Here is a 15360-nt window from a genome sequence, read left to right on the forward strand (position 1 = left end):
GGCCCACGTCCCCCAAATCTAAGAAAATATGGCCCATCTCCTTCCCATCGCTCTGTACCAAAGAACAGCAGCAGAGTGGACGTCTGGGTTTTTTCTTCTGTTGGGCTTCCCACTTGCAGCTGTAGCAGCCATTAAGGAAAGTCATATAGCATTCATAGTTGAAGTGGCGTTTAATCCATGAATTATTTTCTCTTCTTCCTGTCTCCTCATTCCCAACCTCAGTCCTGTTAATGTCATCCATGCTTCACCCTTTTGCTGGAATGGTAAATAAAATAGTCAGGATCCAGAAGCTCCCTCAAATGTCTCCTACCCCACAATTCTACAGAAAAGTCTCCCACATTGCAGGCAGATTCTTTAACAGCTGAGCCACAAGGGAAGCCCAAGAATACTGGAGTGGTGAGAGTTGGACTGTGAAGAAAGCTGAGCACCGAAGAATTCATGCTTTTGAACTGTGGTGTTGGAGAAGACTCTTGAGAGTCCCTTGGACTGCAAGGAGATCCAACCAGTCCATTCTGAAGGAGATCAGCCGTGGGATTTCTTTGGAAGGAATGATGCTAAAGCTGAAACTCCAGTACTTTGGGCACTTCATGTGAAGAACTGACTCATTGGAAAAGACTCTGATGCTGGGAGGGATTGGGGGCAGGAGGAGAAGGGGACGACAGAGGATGAGATGGCTGGATGGCATCACTGATTTGATGGATGTGATTTTGAGTGAACACCGGGAGTTGGTGATGGACAGGGAGGCCTGGCGTGCTGCGATTCATGGGGTCACAAAGAGTCGAACACGACTGAGCGACTGAACTGAACTGAACTGAACTGAGCCTATCCCTTCTCCAGGGGATCTTCCTGACCCAGGAATAGAACCAGGATCTCCTGCATTGCAGGAGGATTCTTTACCAACTGAGCTATCAGGGAAGCCCCAACAATGGATAGATCTTTCAAAAGTTTATAATCTAGGGAGATGCACTGGATTTGGTGTAGAAGAGTAGAGCTTCACCCTCTCTTTCTCATGAATTAGCTTAGTATTTATTGAAAATGTTACATTATTCAATGTTTAATTTTCTTATCTCTAAAATGGTACCATATTCTCTGCCCTAGCCAACTAATAGATGCTGAAAATATCAAATTAGATGATAGATATGAATGTGTTTTTAAAACTGTGGTATGCTCGTGAAGTAGCTTGAGAATTTAGAGGCATGGGTTAAGTATATGAAAAAATACAATTCTTGACTAATGAGTTAGACATACAAATGGCTTCCCCTTGCCATTCTCACCTCACATATGGCATTTTTAAGAGTTAGCCTCAATCAAAAATGATGGAATATTCAGAACAGCAGTTGCTAAAATTAGACAAGTTTATTTTCGCTTTTACCAACAAAAATTTGCCCCTAAAAATGTATAAATAAATTATGTGGCATGCTACTTCCCAATGTTGTTAGAACCCAGACATCTTCCAGTTTGTTCTTCCATTATAGTGCATGGCTCCTTCTCAGGGTACAAAATGGATGTTCAAGCTATATCTATCACTCCAAATTCCAACTATCAGGAAGGAAGAAGGAACAAAGAAGGGTGCTCCCCCTTATTTTAAGGACATTTAAAGAAACTGTATGAGACATTTTACTAACAGGGGTTTTCTTACTAGTAAAAAAGGGAAAATAGATATTGAAAGATATCTAGCTGTCACTCCTGCATTTCCTCATACCTCTGTGACAGAATAAAGTTCTCAGACAAAGGAACTTCTAGAGAATGTGTGGAATTAGGGGAGTAAAAGAAAAAATTAAATCAAACGACAAAAATTCTTAAAGACTTGATCCCAGACAATAGTCTTTGCCACTGGAAATTTTCTGTTGTGCTTTTTTTTTTTTTTTTTTTGTGAAAGACAATCTAATGTTGTAGTTAAGAACACGAAGTCTGGACTTCCAATTTAAGATGGCTGAGTAGAAAGATGTGCAATCATATCCTCTTGTGAAAGCTCCAAAATTGCAACTAGCTGTTGAACAACCATGGACAGGAGGATGCTGGAACCCACCAAAAAAAAAAAGATACCCCATGTCCAAAGACAAAGAAGAAGCTTCAGTGAAGTGGTAGGAGGGGTGCAATCATGATAAAATAAAATCCTATATCTGCCAGGTGGGTGACCCATAAACTGGAGAACAATAATACCAAAGAGCTTCATTGTTGTGAAGGTTCCAAACCCCATGTCAGGCTTCCTAGCCTGGGGATCCAACAAAGGGACTGGGAATACCTAGGGAATCTGGCCTTGAAGTCAGTGGGATTTAATTATAGGACTACCACAGGACTGTGGGAAACAGAGACTCCAATCATGGATTGCACAACAAAATCTTCCATAGGAGACTGAACCAAAACTACCTAATAGTGTTGGAGAGCCTCCTGTGGGGGCATGGGTTGGCAAGAGCTCACCAGAGGGATGGGGGCACTAGTAGCAGCAGGATGGGAAGGTCCGCCTCAGTGTAAACCCTCTTGGAGTTCACTATTAACCCTACCATACAGCCCATAGATCCTAGGGCTAGGTCTCCTCAGGACAAACAACTACCAGGGAGGGAGTGTAACCCCAGCCTCAGCAGATAATTGGATTACGGCTTTTCTGAGCAAGGCTCTGCCCACCAGAGCAAGACCCAGTTTTTCCCATTGCCAGTCCCTCCCATCAGTCTTACACAAGTGACTTAGTCTCATCCATCAGAGAGTAGATAGAAGAAACAAGAAGGGCAGTCCTGTAGCAGCTAAAACAAAAACCATATTACAGAAAGTTAATCATGATGAAAAAGCAGAAAGTTATGTTCCAGATGAAGGGGCAAGACAAAACCCCTAAATTAAGTGGAAATAGGCAAGCTTCCAGAAAAAGAATCCAGAATTATGATAGTGAAGATAATCCAGGATCTTGGAAAAATAATGGAGAAGATGCAAGAAATGTGTTTACCAAAGACCTACAAAAACTAAAGAACAAACAAACAGAGATGAATAATAGACTAGAATAGGAATCAATAGTAGAATAACTGAGGCAGAAAAATGGATAAATGACCTGGATGACAGAATGGTGGAAATCATTGCCATAGAGCAGAATATAGAAAAAATAATGAAAAGAAATGAAGACAGCCTAAGAGACCTCTGGGATAACATTAAATGCATAAACATTCATATTCTAGGGGTCCCAGAAGGAGGAGAGAGAGAGAGATAGAAAGGACCTGAGAAAATATCCGAAGAGGTAATAGCTAAAAACTTCCCTAACATGGGAAAAGAAATAGTCAACCAAGTTCAGGAAGCACAGAGAGTCCTAGGCAGGATAAACCCAAGTAGCAATACATCAAGACACACAGTAATCTGACAAAAATTAAAGACAGAGATAAAATATTAAAAGCAACAAGGGAAAAATAACAAATACAAGGGAACTCCCATCAGACTATCAGTTGATTTCTCAACAGAAACTCTACAAGCCAGAAGGGAATGACAATATATTTAAAGTGATGAAAGGGAAGAACCTACAACCAAGGATATTCTACCCAGCAAGACTCTCATTCAGATTTGATGGAGAAATCAAAAGCTTTCCAGACAAGCAAAAGCTAAGAGAATTCAGCACCATCAAACTGGCTTTACAACAAATGCTAAAGGAACTTCTCAAGGCAGGAAACACAAGAGCAGGAAAAGACGTACGGAAAATAAACTCAAAACAATTAATAAAATGGTAGTAGGATCATGAAAGTGAAAGTGAAGTTTCTCAATCGTGTCCAACTCTTTGTGATCCCATGGACTGTAGCCCCCCAGTCTCCTCTGTCCATGGGATTTTCCAGGCAAGAATACTGGAGTGGGTTGCCACGTATCAATAATTGCCTGAAATGTAAATGGATTAAAGTCATCAACCAAAAGATATAGACTGGCTGGATGGATGAAAACACATGCATATATGCGCTTCCACTAACCACATCACTCTGCTTGACCCCCTAAATTGTATGTAATTATTTTATACTGTTAAGTTAGTCGTGCTCCTATTATGGATTGCAATTGTAATTATCTTTTATTTTTCATCTGGCTATTGATTGTGGAAAATGATAAACATCTTTTACTATTGTGATTATGTAACTTTTAGTAACAATAACACTGTATCATGATTGGTCAACAGAAAAATAATAGAACTCTATATCTCTAAATAATAGAACTCTAAATCCTCTATTGCAGGATTTAATAGAAAAACCTGCAATCACTTTTTAAAATCCAGATGCATATCAGAATTATCTTAAGTTTTGAAAAACAAAAATACCCATGACTGCTTTTTTTGTTTCCTTCAGAGCTCCAGATATTTTTCTAATAAGCAGTTATGTTTAAAAACAACTGGATTACATGATGACCTTTTACTTTTATCTAGTTTGTTTTGCCTTTTTCTATTTCATATCCAGTGCTCCCATTTCATTTAGTTTATGTTTACCAATTTCTCCATCTCGTCTTTTTTAATGTTCTTTCTCAAGCCTTTATCAAGCATAGTGGAAAACCTTTTGTATATATGCATTTAAATATGTCTTATGTATTTTCGAAAATCTACGAATTTTTGTCTAGCTGAAGAATTTATGACTTTTTAAAGTTTTTTTTAAATTTTATTTTTTATTGAAGGACAATTGCTTTACAGAATTTCATTGTTTTCTGTCAAACCTCAGTATGAATCAGCCATAGGTATACATATGTCCCCTCCCTTTCCAACTTCTCTCCCATCTCCCTTCCCATTCTACCCCTCTAGGTTGACACAGAACCTGCGTTTGAGTTTCCTGAGCCATGCAGCAAATTCCTTTTCACTATCTTTTTACATATGGTAATGTAAGTTTTCATGTTACTCTTTTCATACATCTTACCCTCTCCTCCCCTCTCCCCATGTCCATAAGTCTATTCTCTGTCTGTTTCTATATTGCTGCCCTGTAAATAAATTCATCAGTATCATTTTTATATATTCCATATATACATGTTAGAATACAATATTTATCTTTCTCTTCTGACTTACTCCACACATTCACTCTGTATAATAGGTTCTAGGTTCATCCACCTCATTAGAACTGACTCAAATGCATTCCTTTTTATGGCTGAGTAGTATGTATATTACTCATACACATTGTGTATATGTACCACAATTTCTTTATCCATTCATCTGTCGATAGACATCTAGGTTACTTCCATGTTCTAGCTTTGCAAATAGTGTTGCAATGAACAATGGGATACATGTGTCTTTTTCTGTTTTGGTTTCCTCAGGGTATATGCCTAGAAGTGGGATTGCTGGGTAATATGGTGGTTTTAATCATAGATTTTTAAAGGAATCTCCATACCATCTTCCATGGTGGCTGTATCAATATACATTCCCACCAACAGTACAAGAGTGTTCCCTTTTCTCCACACCTTCCCCAGCGTTTATTGTTTGTAGACTTTTTGATGATGGCCATTCTGACTGGTGTGAGGTGATATCTCATTGTAGTTTTGAATTGCATTTCTCTAATAATGAGTGATGTTGAGCATCTTTTCATGTGTTTGTTAGCCATCTGTGTCTTATTTGGAGAAATTTCTGTTTAGGTATTTTTCCCACTTTTTGATTGGGTTGTTTGTTTCTCTGGTATTGAGATGTATGAGCTGCTTGTATATTTTGGAAATTAATCCTTTGTCAGTTGGTTCATTTGCTATTATTTTCTCCCATTATGAGGGCTGTCTTTTCACCTTGCTTACAGTTTCCTTTGCTGTGCAAAAGCTTTTGGTTTAACCAGGTCCCACTTATTTACTTTTGTTTTTATTTCCGCTACTCTAGGCGGTGGGTCATTGAGGATATTGCTTTGGTTCATGTAATCGAGTGTTCGGCCTATGTTTTCCTCTAAGAGTTTTATAGTTTCTGGTTTTACATTTAGGTCTTTAATCCATTTTGAGTTTCTCTTTGTGTACAGTGTTAGGAAGTTTCTAATTTCATTCTTTTACATGTAGTTGTCCGGTTTCCCCACACAATTTATTGAAGAGGCTGTCTTTGCCCCATTGTATATTCTTGCCTCTTTTGTCAAAAATAAGATACCCATAGGTACATGGGTTTATTTCTGGGCTTTCTATCTTGTTCCATTGGTCTATGTTTCTGTTTTTGTGCCAGTACCATACTGTCTTGGTGACTGTAGCTTTGTAGTATAATCTGAAGTCAGGAAGCATGATTCTTCCAGCTCCACTCTTCTTTCTTAAGACTACTTTGGCTATTCGGGGTCTTTTGTGTTTCCATATGAATTGTGAAATTTTTTGTTCTAGTTCTGTGAAAAATGCCATTGGTAGTTTGATAGGGATAGCACTGAATCTGTAGATTGCATTTGGTAGTATAGTAATTTTCACAATATTGATTATTCCTACCCAGGAACATGGAATATCTCTCCATCTGTTTATGTTGTCTTTGATTTCTTTCACCAGTGTCTTATAATTTTCTGTGTATAGTACTTTTGTCTCCTTAGGTAAGTTTATTCCAAGATATTTAATTCTTTTTGTTGCAACGATGAATGGGATTGATTCCTTAATTTCTCTTTCTGAATTTTCCTGTTAGTATATAGAAATGCAAGTGATTTCTGTGTATTGATTTTGTATCCTGCAACTTTGCCAAATTCACTGATTAGCTCTAGTTAATTTTCTGATACTATCTTTAGGGTTTTCTATGTAAAGTATCATGTCATCTGCAAAGAGTGAGAGCTTTTCTTTTCTTTTTCATCTGGATTCCTTTTATTTCTTTTTCTTCTCTGCTGTAGCTAGGACTTCCATAACTATGTTGAATAATAGTGGTGAAAGACAAGGTGAACCCTTGTCTTATTCCTGATCTTCAGGGGAATGCGTTCAGTTTTTCACCATTGAGAATAATGTTTGCTGTAGGCTTATAATATGTTGAGGCTTTTACTATGTTGAGGTAGGTTCTTTCCATGCCCATTTTTTGAAAAGTTTTAATCATAAATGGGTGCTGAATTTTGTCAAAGGCCTTTTCTGCATCTATTGAGATTATCATGTGGTTTTTATGTTTCAATTTGTTAATATGGTGTATCACATTGATTGACTTGCATATATTGAAGAATCCTGGCATCCCTGGAATAAACCCAACTTGATCATGGTGTATTTGCTTTTTGATGTGTTGCTGAATTCTGTTTGCTAAAATTTTGTTGAGGATTTTTGCATCTGTGTTCATCAGTGATATTGGTCTGTAGTTTTCTTTTTTTGTGTGTGTGTTGCCTTTGTCTGGTTTTGGTATCAGGGTGATGGTGGCCTTGTAGAATGAGTTCAGAAGTGTTCCTTCCTCTGAAGCTTTTTCAAAGAGTTTTAGAAGGATAGGCATTAACTCTTTTCTAAACGTTTGATAGAATTCTCCTGTGAAGCCATCTGGTCCTGGTCTTTTGTTTTTTGGGAGATTTTTGATCACAGCTTCAATTTCAGTTCTTGTGATTGGGTTCTTCATAATTTCCATTTCTTCCTGGTTCAGTTTTGGAAGACTGAACTTTTCTAAGAATCTGTCCAGTTCTTCCAGGTTATCCATTTTATTGCCATATAGTTGTTCATAATAGTCTCTTATATTCCTTTGTATTTCTGCATTGTCTGTTGTAACCTCTCCTTTTTCATTTCTAATTTTGTTGATTTGATTATTCTTTTTTTCTTAATGAGTCTGGTTAAGGGTTTGTCAATTTTTTTTATCTTCTCAAAGAAACAGCTTTTAGTTTTATTAATATTTACTATTGTTTCTTTCATTTCTTTTTCACTTATTTCTGCTTGGATCTTTATGATTTCTTTACTTTTACTAATTTTGTTTTTTTTCCTTCTTTTTTTCCCAGTTGTTTTAGGTGTAAAGTTAGGTTGTCTAGTCAATGCTTTTCTTGTTTTTTTTTTTTTTTTTTTGAGGTAGGGTTGTATTGCTATAAATGTCCTTATTAGAACTGCTTTTGCTGCATCCCATAGGTTTTGAGTTGTTGTGTTTTCATTGTCATTTGTTTCTAGAAATTTTTTGATTTCCTTTTGATTTCTTCAATAACCCATTGGTTATTTAGAAATGTGTTGTTTAATCTCCATGTTTTTGTGTTTCTTACAATTTTTTTCTTGTGATTGATATATAGTTTCATAGCATAGTGGTTGGAGAAGATGCTTGATATGATTTTAATTTTCTTAAATTTACTGAGGTTGATTTGTGACCCAAAATGTGGTTTATCCTGGAGAATGTTCCACGTGCACTTGAGAACAAGGTGTATTCTTCTGCATTTGGATGGAATATCTTGAAGATATCATTAAGATCCACCTCATCTAATGTATCATTTAAGACTTGTGTTTCCTTATTAATTTTTTGTTTTGATCATCTGTCCATTGGTGTGAGTGGGGTGTTAAAGTCTCCTACTATTGTGTTACTGTCAATTTCTCCTTTTATATCTGTTAGTGTTTGCCTTATGTATTGAGGTGCTCCTATGTTGTGTGCATGCTGCTGCTGCTGCTAAGTCGCTTCAGTCGTGTCCGACTCTGTGCGACCCCATGGACTGCAGCCTACCAGGCTTCTCTGTTCATGGGATTCTCCAGGCAAGAACACTGGAGTGGGTTGCCATTTCCTTCTCCAGTGCATGAAAGTGGAAAGTGAAAGTGAAGTCGCTCAGTCGTGTCTGACCCTCAGCGACCCCATGGACTGCAGCCTTACCAGGCTCCTCCATCCATGGAATTTTCCAGGCAAGAGTACTGGAGTGGGGTGCCATGTGCATAGGTATTTACAATTATTATGTATTCCTCTTGGATTGATCCCTTGATCATTATGTAGTGCCCTTCCTTATCTTTTGTAATCTTCTTTATTTTTTAAAAAAGTCTATTTTGTCTGATATGAGGATTGCTATTCCAGCTTTCTTTTGCTTCCCATTTGTGTGGAAATAATTTTTCCATCCTCCAACACTGAGTCTACATGTGTCTTTAGGTCTGAAATGGGTTTCTTTTAGACAGCATATATATGGGTCTTGTTTTTGTATCCATTCAGCCAGTCTGTGTCTTTTGGTTGGAGCATTTAATCCATTTACATTTAAAGTAATTATTGATATATATGTTCCTACTGCTATTTTCTTAATTATTTGGGGGTTGATTTTGTAAATCTGTTTCCTGTTCTTGTATTTCTTGATTATATAAGTCTCTTTAACATTTGTTGTAAAGGTGGTTTGGTGGTATTGAATTCTCTTAACTTTTGCTTGTCTGAAAAGCTTTTATTTCTCCATCAGTTTTGAATGAGATCCTTGCCAGGTACTGTAATCTTGGTTGTAGATTTTTCCCTTTCAGTACTTTAAATATATCCTGCTACTTCGTTCTGGCCTGCAGAGTTTCTGTTGAAAGATCAGCTGTTAAGCATATGGAGTTTTCCTTGTATGTTACTTGTTGCTTCTCCCTTGCTGCTTTTAATATTCTTCCTTTGTGTTTAATCTTTGTCAGTTTAACTGGCTTCCCTGGTGGCTCAGACAGTAAAGCATCTGCCTACAATGCAGGAGACCGGGGTTCAATCCCTGGGTTGGGAAGATCTCCTGGAGAAGGAAATGGCAACCTACTCCAGTATTCTTGCCTGGAAAATCCCATGGATGGAGGAGCCTGGTAGGCTACAGTCCATGGGGTCGCAAAGAGTCAGACATGGCTGAGTGACTTCACTTTCACTTTCTTTTGTCAGTTTGATCAGTATGTGTCTTGGCGTGTTTCTCCTTGGGTTTCTCCTGTATGGGACTCTTTGTGCCTCTTGGACTTGATTGACTATTTCCTTTTCTGTGTTGGAGAAATTTTCAACTATAATCTCTTTAAAAATTTTATCACACCCTTTCTTTTTCTCTTCTTCTGGACCCCTATAATTCGAATGTTGGTGTGTTTGATATTGTCCCAGAGGTCTCTGAGACTATCGTCAGTTCTTTTCATTCTTTTTACTTTATTATTCTCTGCAGAAGTTATTTCCACCATTTTATCTTCCAGCACACTGATTTGTTCTTCTGCTTCAGATATTCTGCTATTTATTCCTTCTAGAGTATTTATTTCAGTAATCGTGTTTTTTGTCTCTGTATGTTTATTCTTTAATTCTTCTAGGTCTTTCTTGACTGATTTTGCATTTTCTCCATTTTTTTTCAAGGTTTTTGATCTTCTTTACTATCATTATCTGAATTCTTTTTCAGAGAGCTTGCCTATTTCCTCTTCATTTATTTGGACTTGTGTTTCTAGTTTGTTTCTTCATTTGTGAAGTATTTCTCTGCCTTTTCATTATTATTAACTTATTGTGTTTGAGGTCTCTTTTTCCCAGGCTTCAAGGAAAGTTTAATTCTTTCTTTGAAGGTTAAATTCTTTCTTTCTTTTGGTTTCTGCCCTCCTAAGTTTGGTCCAGTGGTTTCTGCAAGCTTTGTATAGGCTGAGATTTGTGCTGAGCTTTGTTTATTTGTTTGTTTATTTATCTTTCCTCTGATGGGCAAGGCTGAGTGAGGTGGTACTCCTGCCTGCTGATGATTGGGTTTATATTTTTGTTTTGTTTGTTGTTTAGATGTGGCGACCTGCACAGGATGTGACTGGTGGTTGGGTGATGCTGGGTCTTGTATTCAAGTGGTTTCCTTTGTGTGAGTTCTCACTATTTGATTCTTCCTAGCGTTAGTTCTCTGGTAGTCTAGGGTCTTGGAGTCAGTGCTCCCACTTCAAAGGCTCAGGGCTTGATCTCCGGTCAGGAATGAAGATTTGACAAGTGATTTGTTATGGCATTAAGTGAGATTAAAAGAAATATACAAATGAGACCAAGGATGAACCCCAGACAAATGGCAGTTACAAATTCAGGAAAATGATAATTAAAATAATGGAATATACACAGATACATATACACCCATGAGCAAAGTCAAAACAGTCCAACAAAAATGAAGCACAGTAGATTGTCCCAGCAAACAAAGGAAATAAAAATTATATTTACCAGTTAACAAAACTAACTAAAGCACAAACTGGAAAACAAAACTAAAGGAAGGTGCCAAGTTGGGAATAAAGCAATGAAAAGAAAACTAACAAATATGTTGAGAGGAAAGGAAAGAAAGAAAGAATAGATATGTAAAGTTAAACAGAGGTAGTTGAAGAAGATTTATATACATTAAATATTAACTGCAAGGGGAAAAGAACAGTAGGAAAGGCAAACAAAGGAATAAATGTAGAAAAAATATAATAGATTTTCAAAAATTGAAAATTAAAATGATAAAAAAAAGAAAAAACAACAAAAACAAAAACACGGAAGAAGAAAGAAAAAAGGGAAAAGAAAGAAAAAACTCCATAGAACTGCAAAAGCCCAATAGAGAGGCAGAAGTTTATAAGAACAATAAAAAGTGTGACTGAATATACACATATACATATACACCCATAAGCAAAATCAAAACAGTCCAACAAAAATAAAGTACAATAGATTGACTCAGCTAAAAAAGGAAACCAAAAATTATATCTGCCAGAACAAAACTAACTTAAGCACAACCTGCAAAACAAAACTAAGGCAAGGTGCCAATTGGGGGATAAGGCAATGAAAAACACTAACAAATATATTGAGAGGAAAGGCAAGAAAGAAAGAATAGATATGAAAAGTTAAATAGAGGTAGATGAAGAAGATTTATCTATGTTAAAGGTTAACTGCAAGGGGAAAAGAACAGCAGGAAAAGCATACAAAGGAATAAATGTAGAAAAAATAATGATAGGTTTAAAAAATTAAAACTAAAAAAAAAGAAAAAAGAAAAATTCCACAGAACTGCAAAAGCCCAACATAAAGGCAGAGGTTTATAACAACAATAAAGAATGTGACTGAGAAAGAAAGGGAAAAAAAAAAAGCTCAAAAGCTTAGGTGGATTTCATAGTGCCAGTGAAATCGACAACTACAACAGCTGCTGCTGTTGCTGCTGCTTCAGTCGTGTCCAACTCTGTGCGACCTCATAGACAGCAGCCCACCAGGCTCAGCCGTCCCTGGGATTCTCCAGGCAAGAACACTGGAGTGGGTTACCATTTCCTTCTCCAATGCATGAAAGTGAAAAGTGAAAGTGAAGTCGCTCAGTCGTGTCCGACTCTTCTCGACCCCATGGACTGCAGCCCACCAGACTCCTCCGTCCATGGGATTTTTCAGGCAAGAGTACTGGAGTGGGTTTCCATTCCCTTCTCTGCAACTACAACAGAGGTGGGAAAAAAAGAAAAATATCCAAAAGAATCTACAGGACATGTCAAACCATAATAATAATAAATGCTTTTCTTGAGTCACTGCTGTCTGCCGGGAGCCGGTGAGGCATTCCACTCATGATAAAGGTCATGAGGAAGGAGGCTCGGCACACGCAAAGGTGGGATCAAGCCTCAGGAGTCCCTCTGGATATTCTCGAGCATCTACCCCCCCAAAAACCAGAGTCTGCCTACTTTATTGCTTTGTGCTCTCACCTCTGACTTTACTGGGGGCTGTCCCCCACCACCATCTCGCTTTTTCTGTCAAAGAGTTAACTTACAGCTCCAATTAATTAAGTTCCTGGGCAATTAGGAGTGTTTAAATCCAAACCCCTCAGATAGCTCTCTAACTCGCCTGACAAGTTTACCCAGACTCCTACAGCTATGCATACGATTGTTTACAGTCTCCCAGCCTCGAGAGGCATGGGAAGCTTAAGATATTCAAATAGCTTAGAGCCTCTCAGAGTTAGAAACTGTCAGAATAAAACTAGTAAAAGATTTCATTGATGAGCCAATGCTTGCTGCCAAGTTTCCACATCTTCTGTATTGTATCCTTGAATGTGTATTAATTAATATAGTTGGTATGTAGAAAAAATAAGTAGTGGCCTTGGTGTTAGCAACTTTAGACCCTTAAGGTAATAAATTCTTTCCTTTGTTGTAAACCCATTACACATCTGCCCTATAGGAATACAACTTTATCTAACACCTTCGGAAGATGGCGCCAAACCTTAAAATAATTACTCTTAGAGAAAATAAGTCTTTGTCAAGAGTCATAAAATGTTAATAGGCCTTCTGGCCAGAAGATGATGTAAATCACCTAAACCATTTGTATACGATAAATTTGCAGGAAAGAAACCTTGGTTTTTGATAAGGATCAAAGACTGCTGACTTTGCATCCCCTATTATCCTCTATGTGTAACTTAGGGTATAAAAACCCCTGTTGAAAATAAAGCTACGGGCCTTGCTCACCAAAGCTTGGTCTCCCCATGTCATCCTTCTCCTCAATTTCCAGCTGAGTCTCCATCTGGAGCGCAGAGGTCCTCTGAGACCATTTATTTGCCTGGGCTTCTAAGACCCACTAGAGAAGGTGTCTAAGGTGGGGCACCTTCCGCTATTTGAGAGGGCGCCTGCGGCCTCCGTGGTCAGAGCTAACCTGGTGTCACAGGTTATATTGATTTTCCGCGTAAACCAAGCTACTCAGCCTCTTTTCTCCACTGAATTTTCCTATTGAGCTATCCTCATTCTATTACTTTTTATATCTTTGATGAATATGTAAATAGTCGCTGATGCCGTCTCTCCTTCGAATACCCTGGATCAGCTGGGGCTGGACCCCGGCAGCTGTCAGAGTCCTTTCCCTAGTTGGGAGTCATAGTCCACCTCACCTCCCTAGGATGCCCTCTAATACTGTGCTGATCTTTGGACCTGCTGTGGGGGCAACTCAGATTCTAATCTGGTCCTGCTCCTCTGTGTTCTTGCCTCCAGTGTCCACAGTTATCAGAACTAGTGCATTTTCTTTTGTGGGAGCTCTCAATGACCTTTTATATATTCCATAGACACAAAGTCTGCCTAGTTGATCGTGTGGGTTTAATCTGCAGCTTGTACAGCTGGTGGGAAAGTTTGGGTCTTCTTCCTTAGCCACACTGCCCCTGGGTTTCAACTGTGGTTTTATTTCCACCTCTGCATGTGGGTCATCCACTGGGGTTTGCTCCTGAAGCTGCCCTAGAAGGCTTGAGTTTGTCCCTATGAGGGTCAGGTGTGGAGGTGGAGCAGCTGCTTGGGTTGCAGGGGTTTTGGCAGCACCAGGTACTCAGGGGAGGTGGCGGCTAGGCCAGCAGGAAATATAGTGCTCTAGAAGGAATGATAACCATTCCTTCCAATAGCCACTATGCTCCAGTTTGCTTGCCTAGAGAAACCCCTCCTTGACAGAGAAGCCCGGCAGGCCACGGTCTACAGGGTCACAGAGTTGGACATGACGAAGGCAACCCTGCACGCATAGATGTAAGACTTTTTTTGCCTGTGACAGCTCTGCCCTAGTGAAAGTTGAGCATGAAGGTGGCACAGCTGCTTGGCTTGCGGGTACTCTGGTGGTGACTAGTGTGCAGGATACGGGTTGCCTCCATCGCAGGAGTAATAGCCTTATTGGAGTCTTTTTCTGAGCCTCTTGTGGCTGGCCATCAGAAGGCCTCCTCAGCCAGTCTTTCTCCATAGCTCCTCCCATTCAGGCACTTAGAAGGCTCCCTTGCCTGGGGCCCTTCTCTGATGTTTGGCACGTCAGGCACATAGAGGGGGCCCCCTTGGCTGGGGTCCTACTCTGCAGTTCAGTGCCTCAGGCGTTTGATGGGCCAGCCTCTCTATTCTTCAGCTGCAGATGCTAGCATGTGGGGAGACAGAGTCTATAGTGATGGTTCCAACCCCTTACGCGTGACTCAGCAGTATCATCTTGCTTCCATGGCTGCCTGGATTTCCTCCACTGGCATTTCCCACCAGGATCTCCTCCCTCACATCCCCTCAATCTGTCGCTCAGCAGTCAACAGCAGTCTTCGCCCTGCAATTGCTCCACAATTCCTGAACTCCAGCTCCCAGCCGCTGTGCCTTCCAGTGGACCAGCGGTCCCATCTGGGGTATGTATGGCTGCGGCAAGGACTGTCTGATTCTCATTCTATTTATGCTGCCACAGATCAACTGTTTAACTCTCAGTCTTAAATGTTTCTCCTCTGACTTAGACAATTGCCCTGATGTGAGGATCAGACTCCTGCTTCAGTTCACCCACCTGCTAAGGGCAGGTCCAGTCCTACTAACACTCCTGTTTTCCCCACTAGTTCCTTCATCCTATTGAGTTTTGCGTGGTTCTATATATCCTTTTTCACTGGTCAGGTACTCTTGTCCACTCTCAGCTGGTGTTCTGCATGCACTTCTGTGTCTGAAGGTGTATTCCTGATGTATCCATGGAGAGAGATGTACTCCATGCCAACCTACTCCTCCACCATCCTGTTCTCCCCATTTATGACATTTTGATTCCACTTGTAGGACATAGTATGAATAGAATGCTAGATTTCTAATTTTTAAAAAAATATAGGCAACAAATACCAAAGGTTTACTGTATATCACAGGAACTATAAATGTCTTCTAATAACTTTTAATGGAAAATAATTTCAAAAATAATATATGTGC

General features: G+C 39.1%; 1 protein-coding gene across 6 annotated transcripts in view; it reads right to left on the minus strand.

Annotated features, from left to right (window-relative positions):
- LOC133226897 (glycerophosphodiester phosphodiesterase domain-containing protein 4-like) overlaps positions 1-15360 on the minus strand; it is a 136383-nt gene that overhangs the window by 103422 nt on the left and 17601 nt on the right. For 5 of the 6 annotated variants that reach the window (XM_061380957.1, XM_061380960.1, XM_061380958.1 and 2 more), the window contains one exon: positions 59-255. The exons of the other annotated variant lie outside the window; for it this stretch is intronic. In XM_061380957.1, the coding sequence (XP_061236941.1) occupies positions 59-241 (183 nt within the window). In that variant the 5' untranslated portion in view covers positions 242-255. The remainder of the gene's footprint in view (positions 1-58; positions 256-15360) is intronic. 6 annotated transcript variants of the gene reach the window in all.

Source organism: Bos javanicus, chromosome 15 (assembly GCF_032452875.1).
Source record: "Bos javanicus breed banteng chromosome 15, ARS-OSU_banteng_1.0, whole genome shotgun sequence".
NCBI classification, from domain to species: Eukaryota; Metazoa; Chordata; class Mammalia; order Artiodactyla; family Bovidae; genus Bos; species Bos javanicus.